The 26509-nt window shown below is 45.4% G+C and overlaps 4 protein-coding genes across 10 annotated transcripts in view; 3 read left to right on the plus strand and 1 right to left on the minus strand.

Annotated features, from left to right (window-relative positions):
- Positions 1-5742, plus strand: part of LOC120903775 (transcription factor collier) — a 53871-nt gene extending 48129 nt beyond the window's left edge. The window contains exons 7-13 of one of the 3 annotated variants that reach the window (XM_040313383.1): positions 85-166; positions 1378-1558; positions 3086-3240; positions 3322-3448; positions 3533-3763; positions 3847-4023; positions 4112-5742. In XM_040313383.1, the coding sequence (XP_040169317.1) occupies positions 85-166; positions 1378-1558; positions 3086-3240; positions 3322-3448; positions 3533-3763; positions 3847-4023; positions 4112-4224 (1066 nt within the window). In that variant the 3' untranslated portion in view covers positions 4225-5742. The remainder of the gene's footprint in view (positions 1-84; positions 167-1377; positions 1559-3085; positions 3241-3321; positions 3449-3532; positions 3764-3846; positions 4024-4111) is intronic. The other 2 variants (XM_040313384.1, XM_040313382.1) reach the window with 2 other exon arrangements.
- Positions 5743-11655: 5913 nt separating this feature from the next.
- Positions 11656-20030, plus strand: LOC120900488 (casein kinase II subunit beta). 5 transcript variants are annotated; one of them, XR_005739209.1, is made up of 7 exons: positions 11656-11777; positions 12862-12937; positions 13125-13227; positions 14780-14971; positions 15066-15255; positions 15374-16400; positions 16522-19743. XR_005739209.1 is itself a non-coding variant. In XM_040307550.1 (7 exons), the coding sequence occupies exons 1-7, from the start codon at positions 12690-12692 to the stop codon at positions 16522-16524; spliced, it is 669 nt and encodes a 222-aa protein (XP_040163484.1). In that variant the 5' UTR covers positions 12688-12689; the 3' UTR covers positions 16525-20030. The 5 variants fall into 5 exon arrangements, 2 of the variants coding, with proteins under 2 accessions (XP_040163484.1, XP_040163483.1); XR_005739210.1 differs by lacking the exon at positions 11656-11777 and adding an exon at positions 11804-12282; XR_005739208.1 differs by lacking the exon at positions 11656-11777 and adding an exon at positions 12688-12712.
- A 571-nt stretch (positions 20031-20601) lies between these two features.
- Positions 20602-22822, minus strand: LOC120903428 (WD repeat-containing protein CG11141). Its single transcript, XM_040312852.1, has one exon. It carries the CDS (start codon positions 22568-22570, stop codon positions 21098-21100), a length of 1473 nt encoding a protein of 490 aa, XP_040168786.1. The 5' UTR covers positions 22571-22822; the 3' UTR covers positions 20602-21097.
- A 156-nt stretch (positions 22823-22978) lies between these two features.
- LOC120903936 (nucleolar protein 9) lies at positions 22979-25175 on the plus strand. Its single transcript, XM_040313613.1, has one exon. The coding sequence runs from the start codon at positions 23111-23113 to the stop codon at positions 25076-25078; it is 1968 nt and encodes a 655-aa protein (XP_040169547.1). The 5' UTR covers positions 22979-23110; the 3' UTR covers positions 25079-25175.
- The last annotated feature ends 1334 nt before the right edge of the window (positions 25176-26509 follow it).

Raw genomic sequence — 26509 nt, forward strand, 5'->3', positions numbered from 1 at the left:
TTTTTCGGAGCGTAAGATCAAACGAAGTGGAACGATCAACCTATTTCTAACCGACGTGTATCTCTTCTTCTTCTTTTTTTGCAGATTTTTCCTCAAATTTTTCCTCAAGTGCAACCAAAACTGTCTGAAGAATGCTGGCAACCCAAGGGATATGCGACGATTTCAAGTGAGTATTAATCACCAACCTTACAAAAAGAAAGGCTGGCTGGATGTCTGGCATAGCTGGAGCACTCTTATCGGTGAAAAATGAGATTAAACTTAGGAAAGGTCTTAGTTCCTTCAGAACAATCAGGAGTCAGGTAGAGTTACTAAAGTATCAGTTGATTAGCGAAAGAGTAACACACGAATGACGCTAATGGCATTGAAACAAACTGCAACGCATCAGACCATCGAGTTTGTACTTCTGCCATGTTCCTAACTTAACAGTCCCCACGGGGCATTCCGATCGCGCCATGTCCATGTCTGCTACCTCCACTGCACGGAGGACGGACTTTTTTCCCCAAAACGGATGACGATGGAGAAATTAGTGATGAAGCACTAAACTCCTAAAGGTGCTAAGAATAGAGCGACCAATGCAATCCACATTTCATGTTCATTGGCACACAGAGCAAGGGAGCAAAAGAATGGCCGGGGAAAAGCAAACAACCCCGAGAAAGTTACGGCAAAGATAAAATTAAGCTGATGATCAGTCGCGTTACTAATGCCAACGGAACGTCACCGCCTACTTTACGGCAGCGTCGGAGAGAAATGGGAAGACGAATGAAAGAAATGAGGAGCAACAGAAGGAGAGAACAAAAAAACCATTTAGCCTATCCAAAGCGATCGGGTGATAAATTGCGTCCGTCTTCTCTCCATCTTGGATTTCTTGTTTTCATGTTTGCTTTGCTTGTGTACGATGGCATGTGTTATGCGTTGGCCGGTTTGTTACTTTGTCACATCTTTTTTTTTCGAATTTAACTCAATTTGTCACGTTTGTTGTACAAGTTTACACGTGTTATATGGATCAGAATGTAGTTCATTATGGTTGTTGTAATTTAAAAAAAATATTAAATCTAAATATAGATTTACAAATGACGTAAAAGCAATGTCAAAGAGATCAGGGATCTAGTGTCTAGTAGGAATTGTTCAAATCATGTTTTCTCTCCTCCGGAAGGCCAGCCGCCTCAATAATCTTTTAATGCAATTAATTATATTCTTTTTGTTTCTCTCTGTTCCTCCCCGTCCTAATGGTCACACTGCACCCAACAATCTGCTCTCCATTTTATACCTTTTCCCCCACCCAAAATTTCCCAACTTCTTACTTCCTTTCATCCTTAAATTCCGTGACCGTCCATGTTCACTTGTCCCCATGGTACCCCTCCAATTACCCATATATTGCAGGTAGTGATAGCAACTCAGGTGGCGGTGGACGGGCCGCTGCTGGCCATCTCGGACAACATGTTCGTCCACAACAACAGCAAGCACGGGCGCCGGGCGAAGCGGCTCGATCCCGAAGGTACAGCCAATTCTCCGTTGGCAATGTCGGGCCACCATCTGGCCCCGGACAGTACGTACGACGGTCGGTTTCAAAATTTCTTTCTCAAAAAAACAAACAAACAAACACACACATATCATAAAACCAATTCCTTACGCCCCATTCCCTAGTTACCTTATTTGTTTATAGTTTGAATTTCATGCTCCTGATTGTTTTATCATTAGTTTTCAACTATTGTTGTATTGTTAGATATTAAAATACACATATTAGTGCTCTGTTTTATAGTTCCTTTTTTCCTTGTTTTCCCCCTTTCCTGATATATTCACGTTTTTCCACACTAATTTAATTGGCCTCACACCATCCTTCCGACGATATGAGCTGCATGCCGAAAGCGAATGCAGTTGGCCACGCTCACCAGCAACTTGGTCAACTGCTTTCGCCAATTTAAAAAACAAAGTGCATTAGACAAATCTCGGAAGAACTCGCTATACTGCGAACGCGTCGTTCGTACTATGGAAATGAGAGGAAATGCAGCCGAGTTCACTTCAATGATCATTCGAGCGAGTTAAAAACCAATTCATTTCATGCGCGATTTTCGATCATTATCGTAAATTCCCCAAAAATAATCGAATATTATTACCTGTCTGGACTATAAATCATCTATCACACACTTCTTTGCGTACTTACGCTCTTGAGGGTGCATTCTTTGTGCGCAAAAAACTTCACCTTTTTTGGCGTATTGCACCGGAAGCGCCTCATCTCATGCGGAAAAGAGTTATTCCGTTGCGAGAATTCAACGCTTCAGCTCATACATTCCTATTTCTCCATTCAGTAAAGAGGTCAATTCCACTGCAAACGAAGAAAGGTAACGATCCGTACCGGAGAGTTGATTGAGTTTCGGAAGTACGAGCACAGCCTTTTTTTCCAATCAGAGCTACACACCTGGTGGTCCTGGTATGAATTTTAATAAATTCATTGCGTTCGTTCTGTTTTGGATGTGCGAAGCGCAACCGGACTCAGTACGTACGGGATCTAATTTCTGGATTTCTGGAATCAGAATTGCAGTCACTCCAGCCGCTAATGAACACTACCGATGTATGTGACCGAAGGTTTTGCTGGTGTGATAAATTGCATTTTCCACCCAATGGCCCATGGTTCCATGTCGTGTCATGGTCGACGAACACACACACACCGTTTTGTTGCTATGGATGCTCCAGCACAGTGCGGAAAAGCTCGATTAAAATTCCATTTCTCATCATAGTAGCCCATCTGGACAGGGACGAACAGCGCTACTACGCGTTAGCACGTACCCACGCTCAACATGTGGTTGATGTGGTTCATCGTTCATTGTTCCGAGGACACAATGTACTCTGGGAAGTGAATGTGTTATCTAGTTGTCCAGTGGATTACATTCAGCATATTCAGCAACTAATCACAAAGTAAAGTTGATTTGAAGTTTGGCACCTTTCCTCTCGTTTCCAACACGGCCCGCAAGTGGCACAAATGCGCACGAGTCTTTCTGTGACCGCTGAGCCCCATCATTTCGTAAATCTCCCTCCTCATCAATTAACCTCACGCCTCGCTTCTGTTTCGTATCGTCCATATTTGCAGGTATCTATCCACCACTGCCAATGGCTACACCTTGCATCAAGGCCATCTCACCGAGCGAAGGTTGGACTACGGGTGGAGCTCAGGTTATTATCGTCGGTGATAATTTCTTCGACGGGCTACAGGTAGTGTTCGGCACCATGCTGGTCTGGAGTGAGGTAAGTGGAGGATGAAAGCACACGTGAACACACGTGGTCCTATCATTAATCGATCGTATCTTTGCTCTTCTCTGCCCACAGCTTATCACATCGCACGCTATTCGTGTGCAGACGCCACCCCGACACATACCGGGCGTCGTCGAGGTGACACTCTCGTACAAGAGCAAACAGTTCTGCAAAGGATCGCCCGGACGATTCGTGTATGTCTGTAAGTGAACGTTGCTTGAGCTGGTTTCTGGAGGGAAAAAGGGGGCTGGAACGTTTTACTAAAACTCATCTTCTACACTTGCAGCACTCAGTGAACCGACGATCGATTACGGATTTCAGCGACTTCAGAAGTTGATCCCCCGCCATCCGGGTGATCCGGAGAAGCTGCCAAAGGAAATCATTCTGAAGCGGGCGGCCGACCTGGCGGAAGCACTGTACTCGATGCCACGCTCGCCGAATGGTACGTCCGGCTTTAATTCGTACAGCGGGCAGCTTGCCGTCAGCGTGCAGGATGGAACTGGCCAGTGGACTGAAGGTATTATTCCCTAGAAAGCGGAACTTTTAGCCTCGAATTTCTCTAAACAACAACGTACTTAATATCGTTCTCCCATCTCGCAGATGAGTACACACGAGCCCAAAGCAGTAGCGTCAGTCCACGGGGTGGATACTGTAGCAGCGCCTCGACACCACACTCATCCGGTGGTGGATCGTACGGCAGCAGCAATGGGTATGCCACCGCACCCAACATGACCGGGTTGTCCTCCTCACCTGCGAGCGTCTTCAACTCGTCCACTAGTAAGTGCCCCTCTATAAGCCCGTTTTTCCTCCGAATCTTACTCTATTCTTGTTTACTAATCAGTTTCTGCTCCTGGTTGTCTTACAGGAATCAATGGACTGATGAGTGGTAGCAGCGGCTTTAGCCCCTACTCGATGACGACCTGCGCTTCGCAGGGTTACACACCGAGCCCGCTGGCCGCAACAACCACGTCCAAATGAGCGAACGATGGCAGCGAGCTGCCGAACGAAACTGTCTGTTAAATAGTGTTCTTGCTTGGAGATTATTTTGTAAAAATAACGATAGAAATGTATTAGCCTTTGATTTGGTGTGTTTATTAGAAAGGTCTACTTGCACAAGCGGTGCTCTCCTTTAATCAGGTGCAAGATAGTGTTGTGATTAGTATTCCACTAACTACTGCTAGCAATGTTTGCACCGCAATTTATTTTATTTTCCTTTTTTTTTGTTAAAGTGCAATAATATTTACATTTATACACACACAAACCCACACTTTTGAGCCAAAATCGACACTTTGTGGTCAATCACAGTGTCAGCAGTCCTTTGTCCCGTCTCTCTTTGTACAGTTTTTGTACAGTATGTTTAATTCATTAGGCATGTGAAATACGGCAAAGGGGAAAAGGAGAATAACATACATGGGGGACAAACGTGCATATTATACAGATATACATATTTACGTACTTAAAGTAGTTAATTTTTTGCCAAAACACACAGAGATGGTAGCCGAGGTAAATCAAGACTTAAAACCCCCCTTTTGCGACTTAATTAATTATACACACTAACTAATAACCGAAGAACAAGCGGACGGCTCGCAAGTCATCGAACGTAGCATTTTAAACACATCCCCTTAATCCTGGTAATGGAAAGAGGTATTGAGACAGAGCGACAGAGAGGAAATGTTTAGGGAAAACATTTGGCTATATTGGAAGAGCAGAAAAAAGGGAAAACCCAGCAACGAAAAACAAAAAACCGAATCAAAAACCAATCGAGTACATATCGAAAGCGACGAACACGTATTAGTATCGAACGAACCCCCGACTGCAGCCACGGTGGCTGCAGCCAGTTTGTGTACAGCTCCGACGATTCATCGAATCAACAATAATCATATCTCTATGAAACTAATCATTTAATGCAAGTAAAAATTACTACAACAAAAAATACACCCACACACCCGTGTACACATTTTAAAGTGCAGCCCAAATTTACCACTCACTAAAATCTAAATGTTTGTACACATTCAAAGAAAGCGACGACACACAACTACTTTAATGCAAAAAAGCATAATACTCATAGTATAAAACATTAGCAAAAAAATGCTCTCTTCATGCTGATTGAAGAATTACGATCGACGCGATCTCCACTAGCGTTGGTGAGGAGCTTGATCTGTTGATCGTTCGAGTTAGAATCGAGCATCACGGGGCCGAGCTAGCAGCGCCACACAGTATACGAGCTCGGTGGTGTTCTGCATCGTAACTCAAATCAAACGCATCGTTGCAATCGCTGTAGTTGCTGGAGTGGACGTTTGAAACGATTTTTGCGAAACAACAAGTAGCGACGAAATGAAATGGGTTGCTCCTAGTGGGCGATAGGCAATGGTCGGGTTAAGGCAGGAGAACGGGCAACACGAGACATCATGTAGGTAATTTATCAATTATGGAGACGATTTTCTTTGACGGGCGAAGTTATATCATATAAATAAAGCTAGAAAACCTTCAACCAAATTGTTGCACGTGTCGTGGAATTACTGGACACATTGAAAGAAAAATAAAGCAATGAACAATCATAATTTTTCAGGGAACGATTGGGATTGTACGTGTTGTTTGTGCCTTCAATCTCAAGTTAGTCCAGTAACTCAGTGATTTTAAGCGGTACTCTTATTATTATTACAGGGGTTCGAATCATATAAGGGAATAGTTCAACCACTTAGGGGAATGTTGCAAATCGGTAGCGGAATGATGCAAGCAAGCTGTGGATGTTTGCAATCACTTAGGGGAGTTGTGCAATCGATTAGGGGAATGTTGCAAGCGTACTGTGGAGCTGTCATCAGACTGTGGGTGCCGGTGTAAAAAGCTACGAACTGATACCGATGATGTTTTTTTTTTAAACATCGTTTGGAGTTGTTTTCGTGTGGGATTCTGCTGTACACATGATAAACTAAATAAATCCTGCTGCGGAGCCATAATTAAACATGATAAGTTAGTAAGATTGACGAAAATATTTTAAGGTATTTACAGCGGCACCCACAGTCTGATGACAGCTCCACAGTACGCTTGCAACATTCCCCTAATCGATTGCACAACTCCCACAATATATAGCATATATATAGCACAACTATTATAATAGTGTGATATATATACTATCAATCTGTGAAGAAATATTCTGCAAAAGTTTGCGAACGCGAATTTTATTGAAGTTTTTTCACATCAACTTTTTCTAAAAACAGACACATGCGTAACTAGGCGGCTCCATAGGTCAGGAGCCTAGTGTAGCGTATTACGTGTATTCTACAAAAATATATTCTACGTGCTTTTAATCACCTTTAATTTCCATTACGAAGCTGTGTATCTTAGTTTCAGCTCATGTACTTATCTAATATGTAAATTTCTATTCTAACCTAACTTTATTATTAGTGTTGGGTCATACGATTCATTTCACGACCCGACCCGGAGTCGGGTGCAAGCCAGTCGGAATCGATTCCGACCCGTGGGTGCAGCGGGTGCGCTAGGTCGGAGTCGGAATCAAATCCGACCCGCGGGTGCAATGAGTTCGGGTCGACCTGATAGATCAGTAGGTGCGAGAAAGCATAAGCGACTCCGACCCGTTGGTGCAGCGAGTTCGGGTCGGGTCGGAGCCATCGGGCTTAATTTATTATTAAATTTATTATTAAATTTAATGAAGCAAATCAGAACCAAATACCATTTGGTCATATTCCAGATTATAAACGGATGTAAGGAAAATAATTCTAAAATTAGATGCATAACAGGAAAACGTTATGAATGCACCAGCATCTATTGACGTTTTGGGAGAAGAAACTCCCAAAAGTCATGACAAACTAAATATAAGGATAGAGGGGAGTATGCTACAAAAAATATTTTGCAAGAAAGAAAATGCATCCAGAAGGACATTTTTTATAATGAGCTGTATTCATCTGATTCGTTAACCAGTTCAATATCAGTATCTACACGCACTAAAACAAAGGCAGAGTTAAATTTTACAAATGAAGTAAATACTTTATTTGTAGTTATCGTTGAATTCTGATTTTTTCAAAAAGTTGTAAAACCAAGAACATCAGATTTTTAGTTTTATTACCCCTTCTGAAGGCAGTACAGGACTTGGGAAAGTATTGGATGAATATTGTGTGATATCAATGCTCAGAAAAATGTGTAATTCCTATTTTTTTTAAACAACAGATTTAAAATTTTAACCTCCAAAGACAAACAATATGTGCTGCTTTTCATTACTAATTTGGGAACTACTTTATTTCAATGTACCTGCTCTGTCTAATTATTCAAATGCCTTTATTCAGTTCTTTAGAAATGTGAACTAGACGTCAGGAGCTTTTAATAGCATCCCCCTAAATTGTGTATGTAAATTTTTAATATTTGTTAGTACCTGTTAGTAAAGTTAATAACTGTTAGTAAAGGTGATGAGAATCAGCTGCAATTGTCCTATACAAAGCAGAAAATATTATCTTATTCAAAATTATTAAAATTGTTCATGTATTATGGAATATTACAGTATATTTAAAAATGGTTTATACTATTAGAAACAACAAATACAAGATAAAAAACACACAAAATTAATAAAACTAAGCAAAGATCTCTTAAAACACTATTTTATGTAGCGCTACCTGGCGGTATGGATGCGAACTACATACAAAATTTTATTTACTGTCATAATACTTTACTACAAACGATAAAAACTAATAATTTCTGCAAAAATAATTTTATCCCGAAATTTGTTCTAAACTGCCCATTGTGCACTGGTTTACTCAATAGATGGCGTATTACAACTCATCATTATATTGTTATCCTTTTCTTGCAATGTGTTTCGACAAGTATCATCTTATCATGGCCTATGTACCCTTCTAACTTTCTAAGCAAAAATCTATATGAATGGTCGTGTGGTCAGATACAATGGGTATCGACTCCAACGACCATTACTCACTTAAATCTCACTTGCTTCTAGTGTTGGGTTTGATAAATCTTTCGATGAGATTCATTCATATGAATCTTCAGGGATGTGTGATTCAAATCTCGAATCGACTCTACTAAGATTCATGAATCTCCAAGGATTTATGAATGTCAAAAGTTATATGAATCTTCAAAGATTCATGAATCTAAAACATTAAAAATCCATTAAAATTCATATGTCTTCAGGGACTCATGAATCTTAAGAGATGTATGATTTGCAAAATAGTTAATTTGCACGATCTCATGGAACGTCTCCGCGTAGCAAAACGAAATATCCGGCTGCATTGATGGGTTTGCCAAGAAGTCCCGAAAGCCTGTATAGGCAGGCATGACCATGTAGGTTGTTGCTTCAAAAAGAAGAATAATGAGAAGCTCAAGCTCTATGATTTTTTGTATATGTATGCATCTGCATCAATCCCTAGATATATGAATCTTTTGATATTCATCAATCTTTTGAGATTCATCAATCTTTAGTGATTCAAGAATATTTAGAGATTCAAGAATCTTTGAGATTCATGAATCTTTGCAACCAGGATTCAGATTCATTCAATTTTATCAAAGATTCATTCAGATTCGTGAATCTGAATCAGATTTACCCAACACTACTTGCTACAGTGGCGCTAGAGAGGCGCTAGAGAGGGCCATCCGCGACTCGAGGATGGAGACTACGGGAACCATCTTCTATAAGTCAACCCAGATCCTGGCATACGCTGATGATATAGACATCATTGGTCTGCGGCTCTCCTATGTAGCAGAAGCCTACCAAGGGATCGAGCAGGCGGCAGAGAACCTCGGATTGCAGATAAACGAGGCAAAGACCAAACTGATGGTGGCAACATCAGCGGACCTACCAATAAATAATCCGAATCTACGTAGGCGTGATGTACAGATAGGTGAACGCACTTTTGAAGTCGTCCCAGAATTCACCTATCTGGGGTCAAAGGTCAGCAACGTTAACTGAGATGAGTTGCGCGCAAGGATGCTGGCTGCCAACCGGTCATTCTACAGCCTGAAAAAGCAGTTCACCTCAAAGAACCTGTCGCGACGGACGAAGCTGGGACTATATAGTGCCTATATAGTACCAGTACTTCCATACGCCTCTGAGACATGGACACTGTCCAAATCTGACGAAACCCTCTTAGCCGCGTTCGAGAGGAAGATGCTCAGAAGGATACTTGGCCCCGTATGTGTGGAAGGACAATGGAGGAGCCGATATAATGACGAGCTATACGAGATGTACGGCGACCTCACTGTCGTACAGCGTATTAAGGCCGGGCTACATTGATCGTACTCGCACGCGTAATTTTGATTTTCACTAGCGCATCTGGCGGCGGCTGACCGAAGCATTTTGCCAAACAATTTGGAGCCGCTCCAGAAAATAAGTTAATTTTCCATGTTTTTTACTTAAATCGGAGGAGAAAAGTTTTGTAAAACGTAGATACACATGTTTTGCACGCATTGCATCCATTTTTGCAATGGAAAACGATGGAAAAAACTACTTAATTTTGAGATCCGGCAGGTCCATTCCCTCGATGACCAAAAATAGCTTCCACCAGTCGCCGCCAGATGCGCTAGTGAAAATCAAAATTACGCTTGCGAGTACGATCAATGTAGCCCGGCCTTTAAGCTCGCCAGGCTCCGGTGGGCTGGACATGTTGTACGCATGGAAACGGACGACTCAGCCCGTAAAGTCTTTTTAGGCCGTCCACAAGGACAGAGGTGGCGTGGTAGGCCCAAATTGAGGTGGCAAGATGGCGTGGAGGCGTCCGCCATTAAGGCCGGGATAACGGACTGGCAGACGAAGGCGCGAGACCGTGAGCTGTTTCGGACACTCCTGAGGCAGGCCAAGACCGCAAAGCGGTTGTAGCGCCGGATAAGCAAGTAGAAGTAGTACTTGCTACAGTGCTGGTGGTTAGCATTGGAGTTTAAAGGCCGGGCTACATTAATCGTACTCGCAAGCGTAATTTTGATTTCCACTAGCGCATCTGGCGGCGGCTGACCGAAGCATTTTGCCAAACACTTTGGAGCCGCTTCAGAAAATACGTTGTTTTTCCATGTTTTTTACTAAAAACGGAGGAGAAAAGTTTTGTAAAACGTAGATACACATGTTTTGCACGCATTGCATCCATTTTTGCAATGGAAAACGATGGAAAAACTACTTAATTTTGAGATCCGGCATGACCATTCCCTGGATGACCAAAAATAGCTTCCACCAGTCGCCGCCAGATGCGCTAGTGAAAATCAAAATTACGCTTGCGAGTACGATCAATGTAGCCCGGCCTTAATATTTAAAGAATCGTATCGCTGTTCTAGTTCTAGCCATGCATATCTACAATGCGAAACCATACAGCAGTACAGAGGAAAATAAAAAAGCTCTCCTCCAAGCGAAGAAGCTCCACTGGTTGGGTATCCCATCAACAGATGGCGCCACAAGCTTTTTGCTATTTTTAAGTCCGGGAGAAACTGTCCGTACTCCACCAGCCGAAACTGTAAAAGCTTCCACCAGCCGCCGCCAGATGCGCTAGTGAAAATCAAAATTACACTAGCGCATCTGGCGGCGGCTGGTGAAAGCTTTTTTTGGTCAACGAGGGAATGGTCGTGCCGGATCTCAAAATTAAGTAGTTTTTCCATCGTTTTTTGTCATGAAAATGGATGCAATGCGTGCTGGACATGTGCATCTACCTTTTACAAAACATTTCTTGTCCGAATTAAGTAAAAAACATGGAAAAATTTTTTTAAAGCGGCTCCAAATTGTTACCGCAGGGCTCAACACAGCATAACATAAAGCGCAACATAACAACTGACAGCTTCCAAACGCTTTACAAAACGCTTGCGGAAGTTGGTAGCTGGTAGCTGGTAGCAGTAAGTCGGTGGCTTTTCTACCAGCAATGAGCGGCCTACTAAGGATGTTCAAAACATGTTACCAGCAACGAAGCGTTTTCTGAAGCGTTTGACAGCTGTCAGTTGTTATGTTGCGCTCCGTGTTATGCTGTGTGGAGTCTTGCGGTTAGGCAAAATGCTTCCACCAACCGCCGCTAGGTACGCTAGTGAAAATCGAAATTACACCAGTGAGTACGATCATTGTAGCCTGGCCTTTACAAAAATTACACTAGCGAGTACGGACAATGTCCCTCGGCCTGTACTCTGGGAAAGACTGTACGAATATGCAAGTAGATTTTGTTGCTTGGGTTTAAGTTATTCCCAAGATTGTTTGGGAAACAATTGTGTTAAAGAAAATCTGACTATTTCATATTGCATCTATTGTAGCATTAATTTTGGAATAAATTTGAATTTATGACAATCTAAATGAAACACCTCGTTGCTAAAGCACGAACACATTCCCTTCGCGCAAAAACCCAAACCCACCGTTCAACATGCCGTTCAACTTGTGCCGGTGTGTGGTCCGCAGTGCTGCTAAACGCCACCCCTTCAACTCGCGCACAGTGAACCCGTGCCGTGAAATCATATGCCAAAAGCGCACCGCACGCGTCAAACCGCATGACCCGACAGCTGTAACCACAGTGGCTGAAAAAATTAAGCGTGGCTTGCCAAGGGATTAAAAGGTAAATTTTCGTGCCGATTTTCACCCCGAAACGGTGCAACTGGCCGTCCCGTTTGTTGCCCGTACCGTGCCCCGCCCGCCCGTGTACGATTTGGGCGTGAAAGATTGCGCCCGGGGTCGGAAAAACCGGTCACAAGTGTGTGCAGTGCAGTACGAGCGGCTTTCCTCCGTCATCGTGTCACCGTCATTTTTTCGCTCGTCTGCTGCTGCTCTCCTTGTACCGTGTGCGTGTGTGTGTGTGTGTGTGTGTACGTACGGTGTGTGCGGTGTATGCGTGTGTGTAGGAGCGAGTGTGTTAAAGTCAGAGCTGCACGCGTTTTCGCTGTGCCGCAGCAAATTGGGTATCGAATCGAACTTTCGGTGCGGAAAAGCGGAAGGACACAGCGCGAAACACGAACGTGTACGATCCGGTCGCCTCGCACCCACCCCCTCCCATCCCTCGCTCCCTCAACACCCGGAAGTCGGTGAAATCGCACAGTTGTGAGGAATTGGAAACAGGGTGCCGTGTAAGTTTGATTGTATGCGTGTGTGTGTGTGTGTGGAATTGTGCGTGAATGTGTGTGCGGGAGTTCTGCAAGTCTGGAAACACAAGGGCGCAGCAGCACCCCCCCGTGGGGACGTAGGGCAGGAAAGGGTTGTGTTCTCTTGGCACAGGGGAAAGCGCGGGGGTACGGTATGGATTTTAGCTCGGTGTGTGTGTTTTTTTTTTCATCATTTTTGTTGCTTACCCTAGCAACATTCCGATGCCTGCCATGCCTACTACTCCTAGCCTTCTCGGGGAGGTGGGCGAAGGAAATGGGGGCCTTTTTTCTCCTTTCCTTTCGCTGGTCGAAGAAGGTGTTGCAAGAGCGAAAAGAAAGAGGACCCTACGCAAATGGCGATTTCTTCTTTCGCGAGCGATCAACGGGAGTAGATGCTTCACGTAGTTTCCTCGAGGTCTCGCCGCACATTTAATAATCAATCACGAACCGAAAACTAACAGCACCACCACCGCGACCCGACGCCGATTTGGAGAGGATTTTTGCGCTGTCTTAGTTTCATTTTCACCTTCAACGTTTTCACCCCATCCGTTTGCTTCATTTCAGGAAAATGAGTAGCTCTGAGGAGGTATCATGGATTTCTTGGTTTTGCGGACTGCGCGGTAATGAATTCTTCTGTGAGGTAAATATAACACACCGTCCCGACCCCTTTTAGCGGTGGGCGGACAAAGCAGGCACCTTTGGCCTCACTGCCTTGCCATTTTGCTGGTTTACAGAAGGCCACTTTCATTCTTGGCACTTTCCCTCTAACTCAATCTTTCGCTTTCTCTCCCTCTTTCTTTCTTTCTCACTCGATCTCGGGTTTTTAGGTGGACGAGGATTACATACAGGACAAATTTAACCTGACCGGACTCAACGAACAGGTACCGAACTACCGTCATGCGCTGGATATGATTCTGGACCTCGAGCCCGGTAAGTATAGAGCCTGCTGGTCAAGCCACCCTGTTGCCTTTAATGTGTTGTTTGCTTTTAGGAAGAATCGTTTGATGTAGAGAGAGAGGGGGAGAGGATAAGAGGGACAGATAGGGGCCAGTTTCATTTGCCCATGGGATGGGAGAGTTGGAGGGAACAACCCCACGATCCCTATCAATGATCATTCATTCCCGATACGGGCGAATGATTAGAACGCGCCATTAAGTGTAACCGCTACGATCGTACAGCAAGCGAGTTAGCGATGACTCATGATGATGGTCCTGCCATGTCTATCGCGGCACGATCACGCACACATACAGAGCGAGCGCCGGTTTTGCTCTCATCACTGTGTTTGATGGAGACGTGAATGCAAACGGGCACTGCACCACACACCATCTGCCATTTGTGTTTTTGTTTTGGAATTGGCTTTTCCCGGTCGAGACTGTTGACTTTCTTGCCACATTTCTTCTCCGTGACGACGATGTTTTCATCGATGAGTCTATATTTGCAATGTGGGGGGGGGGGGGGGTGGATTATGCAAGACCACCGAGCGCGATCGATGCACAAAAGCACACGCTCTGTCACAGCGCGCCCGCTTGCACGGTGGGGCGCAAATTTCTAATCTAATTAAAGCAATTGATGCACAAGTTCATTATCGTCCAGCAGTTTGTGAAACTTCAACTCTGGCAGAGAGAGGGGGGGGGGGGGGGGTACGATCGTGGGGTGGACTCAAAGGCCAGATGCATTTCGTCCAGTTTGGTTGATATGTTCGTGGCCAATAGAAGTGCGTCTTCGTTCTTTTCGTGTCTAAGGGGATGATGTTATGAAATTCATGTTTGTTGTTAAGGCTTTTCTTGAAGTTGAAGGCTTTAGAATAATGCGAATGGGAAATCAAATTTTAAATCAAAAATGTTTGAACTTTGCAATCTTATTCGAATGACTTTACGAATATGTGCCTTCGAATAAGATTAGATGTGCCTTCATATATTCGAAGTAAACTCAAACTTTACCTGTTGAAACATTGTTGTATTGTAAGACATTTATTGCATTTTCTCCTCAACGAAACGGCATGGTTAGTTAGTCGTCATAGTGGCATAGAACATTTCATACTTCCTTCCCTGCCAATTGCTGAAGTAATTTGTTTATTTTGAATTCCCAAGGCAATAGCTGCTCTTATTTATGCCATTGTGTCTACATATTTATTTTAATTTCTTTGAAGCGATGGGTATAAGCTCCCGAATTACAAACTAAACAAAGATTTTACTAAGAATGATTGTTGTGCCTTTTTTCAACATTCAATATATTGAATTAATGTTAAAAGTATAAGAAAAATGTAAATCATTTTTTATTACCTCTCTCTCTCTCTCTCATCTCTCGGTTGTCGCTGATAAAGTACCCAATCAAATAACAATTTAAAATCAATTCAAACCGACTAATCCGTGTTGATAGCTGCACAACACAAAGTATTTAATTATTTATTTTTCTCGAGCTGCGGAACACAATTCTAACACTCCGTCTGTTTCGTTTTCTTTTCTCCCGTTCTTTTCCGCAGAGGATGAAATTGACGATAATCCCAACCAGTCGGATCTGATCGAGCAGGCGGCGGAGATGCTGTACGGTTTGATACACGCTAGATACATTCTCACCAACCGTGGCATAGCTCAAATGATAGAAAAATATCAAAGTGGAGACTTTGGGCACTGCCCACGCGTTTACTGTGAAAGTCAACCAATGCTTCCGCTAGGTATGTGTGTGTGTGTGTAGTGCCGTCTCTCCGCAATTAACGGAGCAGAGAAATAACAATTACAAAACAAAAACCTCACTTCCATACTACACAGGTCTGTCGGATGTGCCCGGTGAGGCGATGGTAAAGTCCTACTGTCCCAAATGCATCGACGTTTACACACCAAAGTCCTCTAGACATCATCATACCGATGGCGCATACTTCGGAACTGGATTCCCGCACATGCTGTTCATGGTACACCCAGAGTACCGTCCTAAGCGTCCCGCAAATCAATTCATACCACGGTACGTGTGCCTGTCGGGTTGGGGTGCACTGCGTACTTGCGCTCCATATTACTGTGTCGCCCGTTTTACTAATCCCGTGCTTCGATCGCTCCGATCGCTTTTTCCCTTTCGCCCACAGTCTCTACGGTTTTAAGATTCACTCCTTAGCGTATCAAATCCAACTGCAGGCGGCAGCGAACTTTAAGGCACCGCTTCGAGGGGTAAATGGCACCGTGGTGACTTACACAAATCCAAAGTTAAACTAATAACCAATTTTTAATGCAAAACTGTTCTCTCTCTCTCTCCGCATTCGTGTATCGTGCTCCTCCTCTGAGTGCAATGGCATCAGTTTTTCTTTTGTCGGGTCGTTTTTTTCCATACCATTGCACAATTTTTCTCCAACCAAAAAGTCCTACTGGAATTCCGATTGCAAGTTTGCTAACACAGATTATTAAGACGATCCTATAAGAGAATTCTACTTCTAGTAATGTCATTGAAAATGAATCATTTCGGCATACATTTTGGAGACAATCACGTTTACTCGGATGTCTTGTTTATCTGAACACAATCAAGATACATACTTGATGATTATACATCAATTGCAATTTTTAATTGTTGCAATCTTTTTCATTATTACTTGCGATTTGTTCTATTAATTATATTTTCTTCCTTTTATACATTATCGTATCCGCGTTGCTTGTCTTTGTTGATTGAAACCAAAATGTTCAATAAACTGCAAGCACTGAAATATTCACCTAGTATTTAGTTTCTTATAATTTTGTTTCCTCATGCTTTCCTTCAATTAAATATTTACGTATCCATGTTCATACAATAGTGCGTGTACAGGCGTATTTTTCCGTATTTTTCTAGATAATTCATCGATCACTGATCGAAGATATACAGCTTTGTGTGAGAATTTGTGTGCAAAATTGGTTACTTGAATGGCATGGCCGCTCCGCCAGCCGATTGTTTTTGTTTACTGTGCTAAACGAAATTTCTCTTCTCTTCCCTATGTGTTTTGTGGTATCTAAAAACAACTCCGTGTTTTGTGTGCGTGTGATACCGCATGATGTATGTGAATAATTGTCCCGTTACAACATCCCACGAATCATCCTCCAAACACGCTCCAAAAACAATACCGACGTCATCTTCATCGTTCCAAAAACGTAATGTATCTGCTGCCAAACGAGACACTAAAACGCATCACTATTCTCAACACAATTACTAACCACACCTGTATTTGTTGGCGTCGTTTTTTTTTCTTTTTTTTTTTTTGATACCCCACAGTGAAGAGCTCGGCGAAGGGCATCGACAACTGAACCGCAAGCCGCCGAGACTATATCGAAAAGATAGTTTGAGCCAGCCGCCACCCTCTCGATATAGGATCAACCAAGCAACTAAGCAACCATCCCCTTGCTACTAATACCACCATCATCATCCATCCCCTCCCCTCCCTTACATCAAGCGGAAAGCGTGTTCGTGTGTGTGTGCGTGCGTGCGTGCGAGTGTTAGAGATGCAAAAGCGGAAGCCAGATCCCCCAGGGGGGAAGATACAATCGCGGAAAAGTGTTTCGTGAAATGTCCTAGCAGAACACGCATCATATTTAGGATGCTGTATGCGTCGTTCGGTAGAGTTTTGTTAATAGTTTTTTTTTCTTTTTATAAAATCACACATTGATTTATTCGCGCATCCACATGGATGGAATGTAGCTGTGTGTGTGTTGAATAATGTTTTTTTCCACGTGCTTTAGAAACAAATATGAAAACAAACGGATCCACTAGACGCAGTGCATCCCCATCCCCTCTCCTTCTCGCTTTTTCCACACGATATCTCGGCGCGATCGATAGTGAAAAGTGTGTTCTAGGCATCTTGTGCGCGTTGCGCTGGGAACATTCACGATACATAGCAGGCGAACACGTGTTATACGCATGCACACCACTCAAACACACACACACACACATAGAGCGGAAAATCGAGTAACAGCAGCAGCAGAAGCAAAAGTAGTAGCAGATAGAAACACGTAGGGAGAGCGCAAAAGAAAAAAAAAGAAAAGAACGGAAACAACAAAAATAAAATAATCCACGTAGAAAAATAGAACGAAGACGCCGAGACGGACGGCGGGCCGGAGGATCTATGGATATGGAAGATGATGAAAGTAATTAATACACACACACACACATACATACACGCGAGGTACGTTAATGTAAACCAAGCAGTCTTGGAATCATCTCTCAACTCTCTCTCTCTCACCCTTTCCGCTCCACCCATTTTCTAATTTGCTGACCCCCCATGCGTTTGTTGATGATCGCGGGCAGAAGGAACAAAACAAACCCGCATTTCTTGCCCCATTTTGTGTCTAAACATCAATACTTGCATTGAAAGCGTTAAGCAAGCTCCATCTTCAAAACTAATTTATGGGTAAAAATAGGAAAATTTTAAACAAAACGTAGAGCCGGATGATGAATATCCTGTTATAATTATATTGGTCGAGGATTTGCTTTAAAAAAACGCTGCGTTTTTCAACAGAAAATGGTGCGCCAGGGGAAACCCGAGAATGGATTGAATTGAATTGATTGCGCAAATTCTTGTAGGAATTATAACATGGTGATTGTATTCCAATTGTACAGAGCAATGAAGCTGTGTTTAGTAAGCGAATCGTATTGTCCTACTTACAGTTGGAAGTTTTCGGTCACAATCGTGTTTGATTTTCCGGGGTTTTCAATTTTTTTCTTCTTGTTTTCATATTTTCTTTATTTGCACCTTTCGCCGGAATGTTTTTCCCCTTTAACATACATTCGACCACTCTGTTACAATGTCCCGTTGGCAGATGATCACAATGGCGATTCTCGTGGCACGGTGCGTCTATCGTGTTCGTTTGTGTAGTTTTTCTCTATTATCATCGTGTAGTGTTTCGTAGAAAGGAAATAATTGTGCAAAGGAAACGCTTGAAATCTCCTAGATGCAGAGGGTGGTGGGGGGGGCTAGAATATGGATTATAAGGATACACAAAAAAGAACTGTCCATCGGGCCAGTCGAAGCGGAAGGAAAGGAAAGGGTTCAGCTAAGATGTAAGAGGAACAAACAAGCAAGGTGGAAGAAGATAGTACCACAATGAATAAAGCAAAAGAACAATAACCACACACACACACACCCACTCATAAGAAAACCGGGAAAAGAGAAAGAATAAGGCGAAAATACACACACACACACACAAGGAAGAGGCAAATGGTAGCACGTTTGAAAAGAAATTGAAGCAACGGTCCTCAAGAATCACACCCAAATCTCCAATATTTAAGCAGATTATGCAACACAAGAAAAGAAGAAAAAAAACTTCATTAAACAACCATATTAAGACCACCATGCCACCTCTCCCACCCTCTCCTCCATCTTCTATCATCGTATCAACACTTGTGTGTTTCGGGAGATGAAAACGGCTTGTCTGGCAGCGGCGGCGCTAATAAGCCGCCACGGATCCCTGCAACTGTGTGTGTGTGTGTGTGTGTCTCTGTGTAGGGTTAGGTAATAATATTTTTAATCCATTTTAGTTTATCCTTGATGAGCGCGAGTAGCGCGCGCCACAACACGCAAAACAGCAAGGGGGAAAACTATAGAAGGAAAATACAGGGGAGAAGAAGAAAACGAGGGGAAGAAAAAAGATACTGAAAAACCGCATCTTTTTCACGATAAATATTTATCTGTTTTTGTTATTCATTTTTGCTCGCGCGCGTATGGAGGGTCAGGGGTGTTAAAATTAGTTCCATTTAAAAGAAAAGACCCCTCCCTCCTCTTCCACCAGTTTCAATGCCTCATAATCCATCTCCAGCGCAGGCACAGCTGTGTGTTTCAAACACTGATTTGCAACCTTTCCGAGGCACGAGTGGAAGGGTTGGCCGCATCCCCTACTTCTTCTATTACTAATACAACATCTAACTTAGGGCATTTTTTAAAACAAATATTGGAAAGGAAATATCAATTTCTATTTTTCTGTCATTTTGTTTCCTTCATTTACACCTCCCCCACTGACACGAATGTCCAATAACTAGGAGAAGAAAAACAAACAAATGGCATTTGCAATTTTGTGTGAGAGCAGCAGCAAATGGAAGGCGAGAGGAAGGAAGGAGCAGGCAGTGTAATTGAGCAGGAAGAGCAACGGCGGAACACGCGGGAGAGGGAATGTGCGCGAAGACACTATTTGGTTCGTGCGCGCCCTCCCTCTTGGCAAGGGAGGGAAATCATTATTATAATAATAAAGAAACAACAAAACAAAACAAAAATTTAAAGCAACTGCATTATTAGCGAACAAACTAAAGCAGCAACAATAAAAAAAAAACAACGGAAGAAAGAGAAAGAGTAACAACAAGGAGTGGGTAAACAAAATACAAAGAGAAACAGAAAAAAAAAACAAACAATTCATACACAAACAACCAAGAAGAAACAGGCAACAGACAGAGCAGCGCAACAAGTAAAACCTCCAAAATTTCTTTCTCACAGTAAAAAACAAACAAACAGCAAACAGCTAAAAATGAGAAAACATTCAATAAAAAGCGAGCACTACTATAAACACACAACAGCCTACTGAGATGACCACGTGGCGTCCGTCGCGCAATACACGTTTTAAACTCCGGTCGCCATGGTGCGATGGCTGGCGATCGATTGTGACCAGTTTTGCCGTCGGGAAGCAGAGTGCCGCTGCATGAAACAAGAAGAAAAGAAAAAGAAATCCAATGCATACAACACACAGACACACAATCTGATAAACGGAATATATATAAAAATTATTATATATATATAAATACATGTAGACGAATCTATTGATTAATAATAATTATTAATTAACAGATCGATCGAACACAAGAACAAAAAGGGGCGAAAATAACATAGCAGCAGCAGCAGTGGAATGTGAATGGGGACGAGTAGTAAGAATTAATTGGAAAGAGAATGAAAGTAGTAGCGAACACTTACACAAGCAGCAGCAGCAGCAGCAGCGCGGAAGCGAAGAAATGCAAATTTAAAAGAAAACCACGTGGCGGCAGCACACCACGGGCCGCATGGGTGTGAGGATAGCGGCGTCGTGTGCGTGTGTGTGTATGTCCTCCTCCTTCGTTGGAGGTAATTGAAATAAAAATTGAAACAAAAAATCGAACTTTGTGATTACATTGTTTTGTGTGGTTTTGTGTATTAACTTGATCGTATTATTGTGTTTTAAATTTTGTATCATTTATTTTATTTTATTTAATTTCTTTTTATGATTTATCATATCACAGGATTTTTTTATTATTTTGCAAACACTTCTCAATCCTTTTCACGATTTATTAATTGTTTCTCAATGTGTCGGTAATCAAACGAGTATGGGAAACAACACGAAACTGGCTTACAACACAGCATAACAAAAATATTTTATTCTTCCTTTCGCTGGAATATACAATCACAAGTAGCACAAGTTCTGTTTCAGCACAGTCGACCGGGTAGGGAAATAAAAAACAACAAACGCGAAATTACGATTTAAAAAAAAAAAGCGACTAACAATCACAAAATGCCGTGCCGGTGGTAGCCGAGGTGATCGCGTGCGCGTTATTAAGAGCTTGCAATGTGACGTTGTGTGCACCTAATTCTATTCGTTAAAATTAAAAATAAACAACAGCTAAAAGGCCCTTGGTCAAGAGGAATGTGACTTTAAACGTTTCCATCCGCTCTAGCTTTCTAATAAGCCTTTTTCCTTTCGTGTGTCATGATGAGGCGCCGAAACTAAAGAGAGAGCCAACTATGCAAACTCCCCACTAAAAGCACCGATGCGCTTCATTTAGCTTCAGATAAGCGTAATTTCCAAAACACAAAACGTTCTCCCTCCAAGCGCTTCTGCCCTTAGCTGCCGGACGATGGTTCCCCAGCGTCCGGTTCGATCTCCTTCGGGATCTGGCCAATCTCCACGATCGGGTTCACCTTCGAGCGGTGCCGGCGCCGACTGCGCCCACTCTTGAACAGTATCGACTCGTCGTACTTCAGCTCGTTCAGCGTGTCGAACAGCTCCAGCTTCCGCATGTGTCCCTCGATGAGTCGCGCATCGTCACCGCCGGCCCCACCGCCGTCCAGCTCGACCCGCTCGTCACCGGGCAGCGAGCTGCCGGGTGACTCACCGTTCCGCACAACCATCTCGGCCGGCGTCTCCTCCTCGCAGCACTCGTCCGCCTGCACGATCTGCGACTCCGCGCTAACGAACAGCTCCAAGTTCTTCAGCACAATCGTCGACTGGCTGCTGTCCGGCAGGGTGCCGATCCGCACCACCGACCGGGCACTCTCCAGTATGAGTATTTCGTTCCGATCGACCGCCACGTCCAGGATGTGGCGGAGCCGGGTCAGCGATCCGACCACCGCCATCCGTTCGAGATCGAGCACGAACAGCGCCCCATTCGCGACCGACACCATCCGCTTGCCCTCGAACGGGTACAGCTTGCCGAAGGTGGTCGGTATGCGGATCGGGTTGCGGCTCGGATTCAGCAGCCCGATCTCGGCGCATGGCGCCCGCATCAGCTCCTTGAAGATGAGCGTCTGCGCCACGTTGCCCCCGTCGTCGGCCAGCCACAGCCGAAAGCCGGACCGCGTCGACACGATCTGCTGCCTGCCGTGCACCGTGGCAAACACCGCCCCGAACGGTGCCAGCATCTTCCGATCCTTCTTGCCGACCTGGGCCACCCGCCACCGCTGGCCACCGTGCCCATCCTCGTCCTGCTCCTCCTCCGGGCTGCAGATGACCGTGCGGAACGAGCTCGACACGAGCAGCTTGCCCCGGTGCAGATCCATCTGCACGATTTCGTACCGCTCGTTGATGATTTCGCGCGACTGGCACGTCTTGGTGGCGTACCCGATCTCCGTCAGCACGACCGCACCGCCCGCATCGCCGGAGAACAGGCGCATCCCGTTCTTGGACCACACCAGCTCACAGACGGCGGCCCGATGCAGCCCCCGCACCGTGTACCGCTCGATCGGTTTCGCCTTCAGCAGCAGCTCGGCACAGACGTCGGGCGGTGGCGTTTTCGGGATCTGGAATATGTTCACCTGCCCGGCACGGCAACCGGCCGCCACCATGAACTCGACGGTCGAGGCGATCCGCACGCAGGTGAGCTCCTGCGAGCCGCTGTCCGTTGCTAGCCGCTCGATCGCACCGCTCTTCCGGTCGTACCAAAACACCAGCCCCACGTTCGTGCCGAGGGCAATGAACTCCTCCACCAGGTCGACGCACGTGATGGACACGTCGTGAAAGAGCAGACCGCGCTGGACGGAGGACGGGATCCTGTTGACCAGGTCCACCAGCGGGGACCATTCCCGCAGGGTGTTCATCGTGTTCAGCACACCCAACACCAACGGAAGGTTTGCGTCGCTTTGCTTCACTTGTGGACCATTGCTGGTGGCGCTGCCGGGAGCGCTTTCACAATCTCCTCTTCGACGGGGTGCTGGACTGTCTGGCCAGAAAGGGAGAGTCACGATAAGGAATTATTAATTGAATTTCCGGCCGTCGTTCGATTATTTGGAGAAACAGGGAAAACAAGACTTGCGCGTACTCGGTGTTTTGATGTTTATCTTTCCTACGGAGCTGTCGTTTGGCAAGCCTTGGCCAAATGAAGCGAAAAGTAAGTTTGAAAGAAACAAATTGTCAGCATAAAAATGGTGCTAAAACGTGAGCGCATTTTGGACCAGCAGAGCAAACCACTGTGAACTGTCAGTTTGAATTTTGACAGCTCTGTTTATGTTTTCCCTACCGCATGTGATTCCGAAGCCGCTTCAAAACATTGCGTGTTTTTCGTACAGTCGTGCACGTTTTCCACTCCTTGCAGAAAAGTGTACTAATCCTCGTCCCGTTTTAGGCCATCCTCCCCAGTAATGGCCGAACTCAAAAAAGAAGCCGCCGAAGGCTCATCCACCGCACCACCAGCGGCCGAGCGGGGCAAAAATCACTACAAAAACCGTGCCAAAAAGCAGAAGCGAAACAAGTTCCTGAAGAACGCGAAAAGCTTCGGCAAGCGGGAAAGCTTCGGCCGCGGGGCCGAGCTGGAGCAGACCGAGTACAACTATCTGGTCGCGATACTCGAAACCATGACCAAGGAAAAGGACACCGAGGAGCGGCAGCTGATAGCGAACAATGTGCTCGGCCAGCTGAAGGGCAAGGAGATACGGACCGCCTCGAATCAGGTGGGCAGCCGCATCATGGAGGATCTGCTCGCCTACACCGATGAGGAAACGTTCGCCGGGCTGCTGGAAACGTTCGCGCAAAACTTTCGCGTCTTTTGCTGTGACAAGTTTGCGTCCCACGTGCTGCAGCGCACGCTGTACGTTGCGCTGCTGCGAGCGGTTGCGCCACTGCAGACCGATCAGCAGGGGGAGGAGGATGGAGAGGGGGAAGAACAGAATGCAAAAAAGCAGAAAGTGGGTGGCGCGGCGGAACGGGGCGATCGAAGCGTTTGGCCGTGCTACGAGTACTGCTTGAAGGAACAGTACGCGGACGAGCATCGGCAAACGTGTCGCCAGTACGTGGAGCGGATGGCCAAGTATTTGATCAACAATCTGGAGGAGTTTGTGTGGGAAGCGACGGCCGGGTACGTGATACGGCAGTGTGTGCTGAATCTCGGTGGCATTACCGAGAAGAAGGCGACGAACGACGCGAAACCGTTGATCGTGCCGGAACAGTGGCACAAGCTGCTGCACGAGTTTAACGTACAGCTGATGGCTTGGCCCCAGTTTGCCGACCTGTTAGGGATGGAGCAGACCGCAACGATACTGCAGGATTTGCTGCGAGCTCTCGCCAGCACGGACGATGCGTTTCAGCTCGAGCAACTCATTGCCAAACTGTTCAAGGAAGCGTTTTACACGAAAAAGGTAAAAAAGGAGGAAAAGGACAACGGGGAGGCAACGGTCAAGCAGGAAGAAAAATCGAACCTGCCGAAAGCGTTCCAGAGCGATAGTTCCATCCGATTGCTCGAGGTTTGCATCGTGGTTGCACCGGCCGCCTTTCTGAAGGATAAACTCTTCTCCAAACTGTTCCGCGGTCACGTGAAGCAGCTGGCCCTGTCGAGGGCGTGCAATTTCGCCATACAGAAGCTGATCGATCACACCACCGACAAGGACATGATGGATATGGTCTTTGCCGAGCTCGAGGACAGCATGGAGGATCTGCTGCGAACCGGCCACACCGGCGTGGTGCTAGCGCTGGCCAAAGCCTGCGCCCGGCTCGCCTGCCAGCAGGGAAAGTTTGTGAAAAATCTTCTCGACGCACTGCACTGCGCCGAGGTGGCACCGACCAAGATGATCAACGCCGTCCTGCACCTCCTCCCGGCCAATGTGACGCCCTCGACTGCGCCCAAAATCCACCTGCACGGCTCACTCATTCTGCAGGCCATACTGGACTTTAATAAACCGATCAAGTTCGTCACCGCGCTGCTCGAAATGCCGAACGATCGGCTGGCGGAGATACTGAGCGAACCGGCGGGCTCGTTCGTCGCGAATGCATTCGTGACGGGGCGGTTCGTGGGGGAAAAGTCACGCGAAAAGCTGGTCCGCCATCTCGAGGGCCAGTACGCGCAGCTTACGCTTTCCGTGCATGGGTCGCGCGTGGTCGAGATTATGTACGAGGCGGGTAATCCGGCGCAGCGGGAAAACATTGTGCGCGAGCTGGCCGAACAGTGCGAACGGTTGAACGGCAAACCGTGGAGCGCGAAGGTGAACAAGCGGCTGCTGGTCGATCTGTACAGGCGCAATCCGGCCCGGTGGAAGGTGGCGATCAAGAACGATGCCAAGGTGGAGAAGATGTTCGACAAGCTGGTGGGTGGGAAGAAGCGGAAAGCGGAGAGTTAGGAAGCAAATGCCACTGTTTGCATTCGAAGGAATGAGCGTTACAAGTGTAATTGTAATAAATATAAAAAAGAATATAATACTAGTATTTGTTGCAGTAGTTGAGTTCTGTTTTATTCCATAATTTAGTCTATTAATTACAGATTTAAATTTGGTCTTCTAGCCTGGTTACCCTTTGCTGCAGAGTGTCGATCGCTCTAGAACAGCGATCGGTAAAATACGGCGGCTCTAAACAGTTCGTATATTTCATAAAATTCACACAATTTAGCTCTTGGTTTAACAATTTGGCTCTTCACGTGAAACTCTACAAACATTTTTGTAGCATTTGGCTTCTCGATCGCAAAGTTTGCCGACCGCCGCTCAGGAAGTGTATAAAGTATAAAACTAAGTCAGAATTGGAGTGATGATTAATTCGAAGAAGTCTAGAAAAAACTGGAATAACAAAGCGAGTAAAATGTCGAGAGTAGTGATGGGTAAAGTTGGCAAAAATCCGGAGTCTACTCCGATCCGACTCCGATAAATTCGGAATCGACTCCGGATGGTAGGTCCGCGCTGCAATATCCGGAGTCGTTCGGGATCGTCCGAATATGCCCAGAGTCGTCCGAAGTCGTCCGCAGTCGGAGTCGCCCGGAGTCGTCCAGTGTCATCCGGAGTCGTCTGGAGCCGCCCGGAGTCATTCGGAGTCACATGGAGTCCGACTCCGGGCGACTCCGAAAGACTCCGAACGACTCCGGACAACTCCGGGCAACTCCAGACGACTCCGGACCACTCCAGACGACTCCAGACGACTCCGGGCGAATCTAGTGGTTCCATTTTACCGGAGTTGAAATCGGAGTCGTAGGTGCGCTCCATACAGCATATCACTAGTCGAGAGTCCCGCTTAAGCAGAATGGAGTCGCATGAAGATCATTGCATATTTGTTAGATGACCGACTCTTCTTCTATGAAACTTATAACAAAAAGCCTGCCACGTTTGTGTGCCGACATCCCAGTTAGTGTTTGGTAAAGTTGGCAAAACCCGGAGTCGTTTCGATTATGCAGATTTTTGAACCGATGTTCGTAGGATGGTCCAGCATTACACGGAGTATTCGGGAATCGTCCGTAGTCAGAATCAGCTGGTGTCGTAGTCTTCTCGAGTTGGAGTTGGAGTCGTCAGGAGTCGGAGTCAGTCGGTATTGAAATCTTCAGGAATCATCAGAAGTCAGGAGTTGGAGTCGCTCCAAGTCGAAGTCATCAGGAGTCGGTCAGAAGTTGGAGAAGTTATGACTCGGCCGGAGTCGGAGAAAGTTGTAGTGGAGCCAGTTGACCTAGAATCAAGATCAAGATTCAGTGCCGGGCTGAGTCGGAGTCGTCTGGTGTCTGAGTCGTCAGTCTGTCTGATTCGAAGTCGACCGGAATCGGAGTCAGCCGTAATAACAATAGCAGAAAGTTCCAT

The sequence above is a fragment of the Anopheles arabiensis genome, chromosome 3, assembly GCF_016920715.1.
Source record: "Anopheles arabiensis isolate DONGOLA chromosome 3, AaraD3, whole genome shotgun sequence".
Lineage (NCBI taxonomy): Eukaryota > Metazoa > Arthropoda > Insecta > Diptera > Culicidae > Anopheles > Anopheles arabiensis.

Excerpts from the sequence above, each read along its gene's own strand:
- LOC120903936 (XM_040313613.1), top strand. The coding sequence starts at position 23,111 with ATGGCCGAACTCAAAAAAGAAGCCGCCGAAGGCTCATCCACCGCACCA.
- LOC120900488 (XM_040307549.1), top strand. The coding sequence starts at position 12,690 with ATGCTTCACGTAGTTTCCTCGAG. Across the intron at positions 14,972-15,065 it reads TCAACCAATGCTTCCGCTAG|GTCTGTCGGATGTGCCCGGT; the intron begins GTATGTGTGTGT and ends CATACTACACAG. Across the intron at positions 15,256-15,373 it reads GCAAATCAATTCATACCACG|TCTCTACGGTTTTAAGATTC; the intron begins GTACGTGTGCCT and ends TTTCGCCCACAG.
- LOC120903428 (XM_040312852.1), bottom strand. The coding sequence starts at position 22,570 with ATGAACACCCTGCGGGAATGGTCCCCGCTGGTGGACCTGGTCAACAGG.